Source organism: Coloeus monedula (assembly GCF_965178545.1).
Source record: "Coloeus monedula genome assembly, chromosome: 21".
In the NCBI taxonomy this organism is placed as follows: domain Eukaryota; kingdom Metazoa; phylum Chordata; class Aves; order Passeriformes; family Corvidae; genus Coloeus; species Coloeus monedula.
Genome location: NC_138801.1, coordinates 7,095,942 through 7,108,023, shown reverse-complemented (window position 1 = coordinate 7,108,023; position 12,082 = coordinate 7,095,942). Strand labels below are relative to the sequence as shown.

Sequence of the window (12,082 nt, the reverse complement as noted above, 5' to 3'; positions counted from 1 at the left end):
CCCTCAGTTTTCCCTCGTAACAGATGCCCCAGTCCCATCACCCCTGCCATAGCCTCTGCTGGACTCACTCCAGGAACTCCATGCCAAACTGGACACATTTCCAGCACTGCCCAGTGCCTTCACCAACTCCCCACAACCCCCCTCATCAGAAAGCAACCCAGGTTGCCACCTACCTCCCAGGGTGGCAGAGATGAGGAGGTGGGTGCCGTACTTTTTGATGATGGTGTCAATGAACTGCTGTGTGGTGGGTCTCCTGCCCAGAAGGCGGATGCTCCTCTGGAACTCAGGCATCAGGGGCAGTGGGTTGTGGAGCAGGTCCCTCCGCTCGATGGCTGTGTTCCTCACCTTCCAACGGGCAAACTCCCTATGCCACAACACAGGAACACAACAGGGGTGAGCCTCCGAGTCTGGAGGGGCAGGGAGAATCACTGGGAGCAGGAAAGGAGGATGGAGACGGGGCCAATCCTGTTGGACACTCCTACATGGATACACACGTGAGACCACAAGGCTGGACAGAGGGCAAGGGGAGGAGAAGAGGAAAAGCGAGACATTATTGCACAGTAACGATACACTGTGAGGATCAGGCTGGTAAGGAGGTGCCCTTGGAGTCATCAGAGGTGTCTGGCAGAGAGCTGGACTTCCCTAAAACAAAAGCAGGCTGGTCCTTTCACCCTCCCACATTTTGGGGTCTTGCACTTCTCCATAAAACAGCAAATTCTGGTCTCTGTCAGCAGGTCTAAACCACTGATCTGGCCCAAACTGATCATTGTTATATCCCTGCTGCCCACAAGCCTTCCTGGCACACTTTTGCAAAGCAAAGCTGGAGAAAATACATTTTCTCCAAACATCTTCATCTTCAGGAGTAGGGCAAAAGAGCATTTTGGAAAACAATTTTAGAGAGAAACCATGTAAAAGGATGGATTCAGGTTTCAGCAGAGTCCAGGATGAAAGCAGAGGTTTTGTTTGTGTTTTAGAAAATAAAACCAAAGTGATTCTCAAATCCATGCTTTTAAACTCAGAGCAACGGAGGAAAAAAAAATAAAGTTACTGTTTGCAAAAGCAGTGCTTTATTGCAGGTATCCATTTTGAAACGACAGAGGGAAATGCCTAGAGAAAAGCTTGCACACCTGCAATCTAAAAATCAAGCCTCTGAAACATCACCAGCTGAGCACCTGAAAAATGAGAAACCTATTAATGTCTTTCGAAAAATATTGAGCAAAGCCTTCCTTAAAGGAGAGGATATTATTTGTACCCATTCTCCTACAATGCACCTGCTCTATCTTAAGCTGTCTCCCAGACCATCAACTCAGGCTTCTCTGTCACTTTTCATTCGCTTATTCCAGTAACTTGGGTTTAGGACAAACATTTTATTTAGATTATGGGTGTTGTGGTTTAACCCGAGCTGGCAACTCAGCCCCATGCAGCCACACACTCCTCCCAAAGGGGAAGAGAGTCTGAAGGGTGAAAGTGAGAGAACTCATGAGTTGAGATAAACAGTTTAGCAGATAAAGAAAAAGCTGCAAGGGCAAGCAAAACAAAACAAGGAATCCATTCCCCACTTCCAGCTGAGTCACTGGTGGGGTGGGATGAGAGGCAGAAAAGCCCTGACCTGTGTAAGCTCTGCTCAGCAACACCCCTGTGCTATCAGCACTGTGTCCAGCAAAATCCAAAACACAGCCCCATACCAGCCTGGAAAAAATTTAACTTTATCCCAGTGTTACAGAAGACATTTAATAACGTTCTCTGGGAATAGTCTTGCTTAGCATTAGTGTGGCTCAGCAGTAGCAGCTAAAGCAGAGGAAGCCTTCACATGCAAGAACTGACCAAGGATAAACTTCTTTGAGAAAATTAATGCTGCTAACAAGGAACAAGCTGAATTCAGCAGATACAAGCAGAATGAAGATAAGGACCAAGGAGACTATTCCAAGAGAATGAAGTCACTTCAGAAGAAGGCCAGCCCAGCGACCAACAGAAACAATAAGTTAAGGGACCACTGATCAGAATCAAGGACTTGGGGCTGGATTTGAGGATTGGGTGATTAGATGGTACAGGTATAGTCTGAGGCATGAATTGGGATCGGGGTCCTCTCTGGAGGCACCCAGCTCAAATTGTAATCCAGGAAAGACTAATTGGAAACCTTCAGGCAGACTTGGCATTCCCAGAAGGATCCTGGGGTCAAATCTGTTACTCTGGCTGGTGTGGAAAAATCCGTAACACCCAGTCCAAACCAGCAATGGCAACACCTGGCACTGAGGCAGCATGTCCCATCACGGTGTGTCTACCCAGCACAACAACCCCACCCGGCTGGCAGAGACCCTGACTCACAGGCAGATTTAGGAGACTCAGTTGCAAGGCCAGGATCACAAACCAGATCTTTTCTGCCCAGGTTGATTCTATACTCAGTCCACTCAATGCGTGTTAGGTTATTTGACTAAATGTAATTATGCAGGTATTTATTTGGATTGTGCCCCTTCACAACACTCCACGCTGCCTGGCAGCAGTTACATTCATCAAAATAGCAAAGTGCCAACTATTTATTTCAAAATATCTCCTTATACCTGAGCTAATGCCCCCTCTGTAGTTCCTTGCTTTCACAAGCCAAGTCAAAATGCCAAAACAAAACACACCTCTTACTATGTTACAAGAGTCATTAGTGTCAAACCTTCCAATCTTCCAATCCATCTTTCCTAGAAAAACCTCAGTCTAAAGGCAACCCTCCCCCCCCCATACAACAGGTTCTTAACACAAAGAGTGACTGAAACAGATCATTGGCTCCCAAGTTGTCTGCAGATAACAAATACATCACCAGTGTATCCCCTTTATGGAGCAGAGGGTGTTTTCTGCTGTTCCAGAATTGTGTAAAAGTTGATTTTAATGATAGATAAAACTTTAAAAGTAAAGACAAATAGTTTCTCTCTGACGCTACAGGGAGGTTTCTCTAATCATTCCAGATTAGAGTTTCAATCCCAGACCTCGCTACACAAGGAAATCCCCTTTGAGGAAGGAATGGTCCCTTCAGCAGTTGCACTGCATGGGAAGGGGCAGAGCTGGATGCTTAAAGACAGGCAAGGTTTTATAATAAATAGACATGCCCCCGTTCCCATCAGAAAGATCATAACTAGCAAGCATAGAAAGAATGCCATCTGTGCTTCCTCTCCAAACAGACAATTATTGCTTCCTATAAAACTCAAGCCCACATTCGGATTCCTGCTTCCTGCAGTATCCATAAAGTCAGGAGGGACCAGAGCACTCCAGAGCCAGCACGTTTTCAGAAAGGGCTGAGGGAATGTTTCATGTTCCCAATAAAGTACAGACAGTTTGGTTTTGCTGCTTAGTAATAGATAATTTAGCAGCAAAGACCATAGATTTGAAACGTGCAACTGGTCAGGTACTGATCCCTATTCTCCTTCAGGGAAGCTGTGGCTGCCCCCGCATCCCTGGCAGTGTCCAAGGCTAGTTTGGACAGGACTTGGAGCAACCTGGGATAGTGGAAGGTGTCCCTGCCCATGGCAGGGGGTGGGACAAGATGGTCTTTAAGGTTCTTTCCAACTCAAACCATTCCAGGATGCTATGATATATCAACACCCAGACCCTGGGAGTGTCACCATTCAGGGTGTGGAGATGGACAGGGCAAACTGGGAAGCGATGGACAATGAAGGCAGGAGAAGGCAGGAAAGGAGGATGAAATTTTGATAAATAATGTGTCCAAGGGGAAAGTGGGTTCATTTTTTACATCAAGTCCAACATCACCTCATGACACCACTGGCAGGAGGCAAAAGCAGGAGTTTAAAAGAAATCACTGTCATAACCTCAGCCTTTCCAGCTGCAAAGGGACAATCCCAGTCCCTATTCATGTAGCAGATGAGCCCTGAGCAGGATTCACCTCTAAAGCATGGCAGTGAAGGAAACTCTTCCCACCATCAATTGTTATTGATGCCATCTCTCCCCAGGGCTTCCTGCTCCCAGGGCACATCAGGGAGGTGAAAGCCCAGTTCTGCTGTACTCCTCCTGTGCTTGGATGTGTGGCTTTCCCAGCTGATGAGAAAAGCTGAGCAAATATGTTATGATGAATAATTTATACAACTAACTTAGATGTTTATCTTCTGCTCATAGAATATCCATGAACCAGTTGCAATTCCCTCTAAGTTATGCATTATTTGAATTTACTTAGTGATATGTTTCAAGCTTTTTTATAGGTTTTGCATAGCATTTGACTCTTTTATTTCTTTGTATGCTGTTGACTCGTTGGGATTGGAATCCAAGAAGGGTTAAGTTTGGAAGGGAACACCAGTGGGATCATCTGTTCCAACCTCAATGGTCAAGCAAATGATATGGTCTTGTTAAGCTTCCTGTTTAATGTCCAAAAGATACATTTTAAACTTGGCTCACTGAATTCCAATATTTTACATGGAAAGCAAACCTCTAATTCCAGCAATTTTCCAAGCAACCTACAGAACCCTCTGCTGCAAGATGCACCTGAGGCCAAGACTGAGGTACAATTTTGGAAAATAGACTTCACATTAATAGATATGGCTACTGAAATCATTTAGAATTATTGAGGTCATAAAAAAAAAATTATATTTGCAGGGAACAGCATAGATTCAGCCTTAGGGAATGTTCCAGCCTGGAACTCCTGAAGCCTCTGAAGAAACACCTCCAAGAACAGGTTTTCGATTAGCTTTCAACTCTAGATTTAATTGCATTTTCTGCAGAAGCAGAAAATCAGCCAAAATGAATTCAGGGTGCTGGGTTAAGTAAACAATACTCTTGTCTGTTTGTCACCACTGAATCCTTCCATCTGCAAATCTTGGGAGGATTTACCAAGGCCTTGGATTCATAGATAATGGGTGCTGAAACCTTTCCTCACAAAACCATTCTGGGCTACCTTTCATTTTGGTTCTCAGAGCCACCAGTCTGTGTGCCACCTCCTGAGACACAGAGGTGAGGCCTCTACAGGTATTGAGGCATTTAAAAAGAGAAATACTGCCCTGTGCATCACTTACTTTCCAGGTAAAGAAGTTGCAAAGACTTGACCAGGATTAGGGGGCACCCTATGGTACAGCTAGGATTGGTACAGTTGGGATTAGTACAGAGTCTTCTGACCCTCAGGGGAAATTCCAAGCAAGGACCTGAACTTCTGCCAGCAGGGAAGCTTTGAATGGCTTTGGAAAGATACCTCTAAGGTGAGAAACCTCTTAGCAAGGAGGAGTCGGTATCCCTGAGGCAGAGATGGGATAAGGACACACTCTGACCCAAGGTCTAAGTAGTGGGGGAGAGGCACTTGCTGGTGCTCTGGCTCAGCAGGGCTGAGAGCCCAAGGGAATTTGGGGTGTGCCAGGAAATACCTTCCAGGCCAGCACAGGACAGCTGCCCTCTGGAGAAAATCCAGAGGAGCTTCTTTAGGGTTGAAAGGGGTAGGAGGTGCTGAAGGGGGAGGGGAGGTGAGAGGGAAGAGGGATAAGGGGTGAAGTACTGCCTCAGGGAGGCACATACACATAGTAAAGGCTTTTCTCCCTGTAACAGCAAGGGGACACACTTTATTTGAATAGGGCTGAGGATGAGAAAATACTGCCCCTTCAAGCCTGCATTAATGAGCTTCCATCAAGGCCAGCATGTCAGGGGCAGAAGGAGCCACTAGGAATGTCTCAGTGCTCATTAGCACTATGACCCCTCTAGGGAAACAGAAAAACAGGGAAAAAAACTGCTGAAGAGGGAGGAAAAGTCAAGAGCCTGGAATAGGTACATGATGCAGACCCCACTCTGCACCATCACAGAGGACAGCAGGATCCAAGGGCAGGAGCATCTCTACCCAGGGAGGGAAGTCTGAGGGAGAGAGTCCATCAGAGCAAATTAAATTCCCCGTCTTCAAATGGCCAAGACAACCAAAGCATGTAAGTGAGGAAACAAGTTCAGCACAGACCTTGGAGCCTGGTGCTTGAAACAAAAAAGAAATGAAATGCATCAAATAATGATCAAGACAGACACAGTTTTAAAAAGGAAAAAAAAAAATAGCAGAGAAGGAAGACACTGAACAAAGCATAAGTAGAACACCCCAACCCCTCCTGGTGCTGGAGGCACATCCTTCAGGGCAGCCAGTGCAGCCCACCCAGTGCACACCCAAACAGGAGCAGCACCACTCCTCCCTGGGAACTGGGCAAGGAAAAGGCACCAGCTCCTTTCTGCTCAATGGCTCTTTACTTCTTTTATAAAATTCATCTTGAAAGTCACCAGCTGCTCCCAAAGGTGATGAGCCTTCCTGAAGGCAACACGCTCTTCAGTAACAGCAGGACACAAACATTATTTCATGCCCTCTCCTTGGCATATTGCCCACATAATTGACTGTGATGACACCAGAACTCCCTGATGTCAGAGAGATGTTCCCTGGGATTTTGGTGTCCCTGCCCCTGTTTTCCTTCAAGCACCTCACCGTCATTAAGACAGACATTTTTGGACATGTCTGTATATGCTGCAGACAACTATTAGTAACTGTCACAATGAGTGTGAAGCAAACCAGAGAGATCTTAGGCCTTGTCTGGGTAAGAAACAAGTTCTGTGTTACCCCTAAATCTTCCAGAATCCTTCCAGATGCTCCTACGACAGAGCTGTTGGTTTGGGGGTTTTGTTTTGTTTTGCCATTCCTTTTTTCAGCCCAGTTGTCCCACCCACTGGCTGCACAAAGTCCTGGTTATCTCCAGTCCTCAGGATGATGGCTCTTCCAGGTTCCTGTGAGCCCTGGATTCTGCAAACAATGCCAAGGGACAGGGTCTGAGCACGACAACAGCATTATAATGCTTATCTTGTTCTGCCAGATCAGGGTTTATACAAGTCTTTGTGGGGTATCTGTGATTATGGTGGGGTCAGTGATGTTTCATTTCCAGTCTGTGCCCTCAAAATGCCAGACAGCCCCAGGCTGAGCAGTGCAATATTCTTTTAGCACTTTCCTCTGCAGCTTGGCCTCTTCCCTATCTAGGCCAGCATGAAGAAGTCACTCTTTTCAAAGCTGAGCTTTTCAAAGGACCTACAAGAATTAGTTTCCTGTGAGGGTTTGGCACTCATCCCGCCTAATCTATTTAAAAAACCTCCAGTCTGTAGATTTAAACTAGTTCCAAATTAGACAGAGGCTGAATCTCTGCCATGAAAAAAAGAAAAAAAAAATCTAAAAATTTAATTCCAGAAAAGTATGAAAAAAGAATCACTTAAGCTGAAAGTCCAACAGCATTTTGCATAACAACCAGGCAAGCAGACAGGCTCACTTATGACAGCTGGCAGGTGAATGAGGTAAATAAATTGACTATTGATCTATTGATAAATGCTGTGCTGTCTGCAGCAGGTTTATTGCTATAAGGGCATTTACCTGGATAGGACTGAACCAAGGAGAGGACAATCGGTGCTTGAATCATTCAGCAGAGTCCTATGGCAGAAATTAAGCAATGCTGTTGGACTACTTCCTCCTCCACCTGGCTCCAAAGGACAAAGGAAGAATCTCCTGTTGCTTTTCCCCTTGGTCTGTCCTTTGGCCATGTGCTTGGTGTTGGCTGAGGGGTCTGAAACCTCAAACACCCCCCCTTTTTTGGGCAAGCAGTTCAGCCTGCTCCAGAGTTTTGTTTTCATCTCTCTAATCACTTTTTAAAAGATATTAAATTGTTCCAGAGTTGAAAACTCTGAGGTTTTTTTTTTTTTTTGGAGAAAGAGAGAGAGAGATGGAGGTAAAAAATAGGTCCAGAACAACATGATGATTGCAAGAATCAAAAAGAAATAAAATTATTTCAGAGTTAGAGGGATTTCATGTGACTTTGAAAGCCCCTTGGTAAACAGGTTGTTCCAGCACTGAATTAAAATCCAGTCAGACAAACATGATTCCAAGTCTTGTGTTTTCTCTCAGGATAGGCCTGCATTTGGGTCTCTTAGGAAGAAACATGTAATGGTTGGGTGCCCAAAAGATCAATTTGTTTAGAAAAAAGCTGGAATAAATTTATTAATAGAGACTCAAGGCAGAGTGATTCAGCATAGGTAAGAACAAGTTAAAAGACAGGTCATGAAATTTAATCATTATCAAGTTTGCTTATTATTAAATGTGATCATGGCCAGGATGTGGCTGTGGTTCTTAACCCTGACTTCAAATCCAAAACATGAAAACATGGCAGAGTAAGTTTCTACCCTTTCACCTGCTTGGCATCACGTCCAGGTCATGGGTTTCTGCATCTTCAATAACACACAGTAACTTCTGAACTTCTTCAACACAGCTGCCTTCATCAGTCCTCTATGGATCTGTTCCCACACCCCAGCAGAGCCAGCTGCAGCAATGCCCTTCCATCTCACCCAGCAGTTCCAGTGTTAACAGCTTGTGGACATTTATTCCCACAGCTCTCCCTGTAATGTTATTTGTGCAGATTTCCTTGCAAAAATCCCACACCTAGAGCACTGGAGAGACCCTTCCCAACACCAGCCTCCGTCATCCTTGGCCAGCCAGCAGACGAGTGATGGTGAGTGGTGCCCATGATTGTTAACATCACCTCAGCTGACAGCACTTCTAAGCCACTATAATTTCCATCAGGGTTGATGGGCGCTGCTGGAAGCAGGAGTGACATCTCTCCAAGAGCTCCCAGCATTGTTCACACCACCACAGCTTAACAAACATTATTAACAATAGCAAATGTTCTGCTCTGGTGCTGTTTTCTCCCTGAAAGCTCACCCAGATCAGACATGGTTTATTAAGCTACTGAGGACGCTTCCAACAGGCTGTTCCAACAGGCTGTGGGGTCCTGTGCTCCAGCACTGGGATGAACAACACAGAGACACCCAGTCCTTCACTGTGAATTGGGATAAAAAATCACGGAAGATGCAGCCGGAACAGCTCTCCCACTAAAATACCTGAAATAGCCTAGAGAAACTCATCTGTGAATCAGGCATTTTGAGGTCTCTGGTTACAAATACAATGACACAGGTATTATTTTTCATAGCAGGGTCTTCTGGATTTCTGTTTCTAGGAGTTTGACCCAGAATTCCCAATCAAGTTGATCCTGGAATGTCAAGGAGCTGCCAAGAAGAAGCTTTCAAACAACACTTTTGAAGCAATGGGTGGAAACATCTGAGTCATTTAAGGAATTTTAGGTATTCTTGAAGAAAGGTGGGATAGCTGACATGATTGTAGGTTCTCTTCTCCACACTTCTTTCAATTCCCTCCTTGGACACTCCTTTGCTCAGCACACAATCCTAATCCAGGGGGATGAGGGCAGACATCAGCCAAAACAGGTTGGAAGGGAAGCTAAGACACAGGATGTTGAGACAAATAAGGCTGTATAGGAACATGTGACATAGACAGGAAAAAGCCCCAAACTATTCAGTCTTGTGCTGTAGCAATTGGTTTGGGGGCGGGAAACAAGAAGAAACTACAAATAACCCCAACAAAACAAAGAAAAGGCCAAACAAAACAAACCAACCAACCCAACAAAACAAACACAACACACAAAAATAACCCAACAAAAAAACCCCAAACCCCAAAATAAACAATAAATCCACAAAAAAACACCCGATAAACTAGACCTTTTCACATTGATGTGTTTTTTGGGACTCTAGTAGATAAGAGGATTACAGCCTTGATGAAGTCCCTCCTCTTGCGGCTAACTAGTACATGAGAATATTTAAATCTGCTGCTTTTGTAACCAAGTTTGCAATGGAAGACAGGCAGGGAGAGTTTAATTTATAGAGCAGATAACGAATCACCCAGGGGCGACTGGCCCATGTTTAGTCCTGGTGAGCCCTTGTTACCCCCATGGACCCTGTCAGCAAGCGGTGCCTACCCTGCCCCAAAATTCACCATGTGGATTCAGAGCCTGCCAGTGCTCCTAGGAGCACAATGGCACCAATCAAAGGCTGTAACAAGAACACAGTTTGGAACAAATCATTTCATTAAATTGCACTTGCTTCATTTCCTGAAGATAGAGGTGTATGTCGACCACAGGCTTTTTTTCCTAATTTTAGCTGTAGCAAGCTGATAACCTCAGCCTGTGACACCACAGCCCCAAACTTTGCTCTGTACTTATCATGATTCACAGCTTGCTCAGATGAAAAAACTGAGAAATGTCGCCTTGAACCTTAATTCCTCACGTTGCAAGCAAGGGTACCTGACTGTTGCACCGCCGGCAGCTTCAGCACAGCATTTGTCAATACTTGGAAAGCAATATCAGCAATTTAGCCTTGATTGCCCTTTTTCTCATAAAAAGGTACAAAATTTTCTCCAACACAGCATGCAGCCATGTTTCAGAACTTGAACTGTTGTTAGAAAATGGAGCCATCACACCTCCTCCGGTCAGTCGTGCTCCTCACTTGGCAAAGGCTCAAAATCACTGATTTAAGAGGGAAAAAAACCCAAAAGATGATGTTTAAATACAAAGCTGCTCCTGCCTCCTCTACCCAGCTGAGTCCTCTAGGCGGTCCTGGCAGAGCCACCTGGGCACAGCTGCCAGGCTTGTGGGCAGAGCAGGCAGTGATGGGAAACTGTCCCCTGTCGCCCAAGCCTCGGCCCTGAGTCATCCTCAGCTGATGGAGACACCACTGAGCACTCAAGGCAGGAGCTGGTGGGTGGATGGGATGCCTAAAGGCAACCAGTTGGCAAAGCCACCTGTTCCCACCAGGGATCCTTTGCTGCAGAGCAGCCAAGGGGGTTTTGTCCAGGTTAAATGAAGTGAGGAGGGTCCAGCCCCTTCCCTGCCATCCTTCAGATGGAAGGGTGTGCCCCACACTGCATGAGAGGATATGCAGGGAAGACAACGTGCAGGGGTGCAACAGGACAGGCAGACTAAGCGCTGCCTGCTTGCAAAGGCACACCCAGATCCAACAGATGGCCACCAGCCTCAGAATGGCACAGGGGATGGGATAAGGACTCATATCCTCTATCATCTGAGCCATTGCAAGGGATCTTGCAGGAAGCTTCTGTGAGTACACAGCAGAAGTAGGAGAGCAAGTGAACAAAAACTGTGTTAAAATAGTGAAACAAAGACACACTTCCCTTCCACTTTGATCCTTGCCACCTAATTTCCATAGTATTGGGACATTATTTCCTCCAAGTTGGTTTAGGAGAAAACAGTGGCTCTTCCTCATGATTCCTCAGGACACTCAGTTCTGTGCCTTCACCCTCAGAGCTGGGGCTCCACATCCCTTTGGTTTCCAAGCTGTGCTGTTCCACTCAGGCCACTGGCCAAGGGTTGCTTTTCAAGCAGTGGCATCCAGCAAGCAGGAATATCCACAGTGGCTGTACGCAGAGGATGTCCCCTCTCAGTATAGGATTCAGATGGTGACTGGGTCTGAAATTACTAGCAAATAGCATAAGATAAGAGGTTAAGGGCTAAAAAAAAAATTAGGCTGCAGAGTATTGCTGCAGCAAAATTTGAGTCATACATAATCAGAGACATTTGTGCTTTGCTCAAGATTAAAAAAGAAAAAAAGTTCCCAAAAGCCTACGACATTTCAGAATTACAGTAAAACTGAAGAAATTTTCTCTAAGAAAAAGGTGACCCATTTCCTCAGACTACATCCCTCTTTAGCAAAAAAACTGAACACAAGCTGTGAGAAAGCCTTGAATATTCCCTGGTTGCTCCAAAATCTCATTTCTACAAAAATCAGTTTTGATGTATTTAATTTTCATTCCTAGTCATGCCATTTCAAACTCAGGCATGTTTTGATGGAGGAAATAAAAAGACTGCAATAAAATAAAAATTCACAAACTCATGAAGAAAGGCAATCTCTTTGCATGCTGCAAAGTGGCCTGCAATGAAAAGATAACCATGCTTTTTATGCAACACTTCATAAAGAAAAAGCTTTATTTTTGTCCTGTCCTAGCCAACGAACAGGGACTTGTGAATGCAAATGCTTTTGTTTCCTGGGATCTGTTTGTGAAGCTCTGAGGCACTTGGTTATTCAGGCACATGCTTGGCAATTTCCCTATCATGAGTCATGTTTTCTTTAGCTGTTATTTGTGACTTTGATATGTGGATCTCAAAGCACCTTTAAGCAAATGTGTCACTGTAGATGAAGAAGCTAAAGCAGCAGGAGATGAACAACTTTTCCAAGGAAAAGATCAAGA

The 12,082-nt window shown here is 45.1% G+C and overlaps 1 protein-coding gene across 1 annotated transcript in view; it reads right to left on the bottom strand.

The window, feature by feature from the left end:
- The window catches only part of BRINP1 (BMP/retinoic acid inducible neural specific 1), a gene marked incomplete at both ends in the record, with an annotated part of 58,464 nt that overhangs the window by 25,614 nt on the left and 20,768 nt on the right, over window positions 1-12,082 (bottom strand). Inside the window, one exon of the mRNA XM_082295018.1 lies at window positions 174-364. Within this exon, the coding sequence (XP_082151144.1) occupies window positions 174-364 (191 nt within the window). The remainder of the gene's footprint in view (window positions 1-173; window positions 365-12,082) is intronic.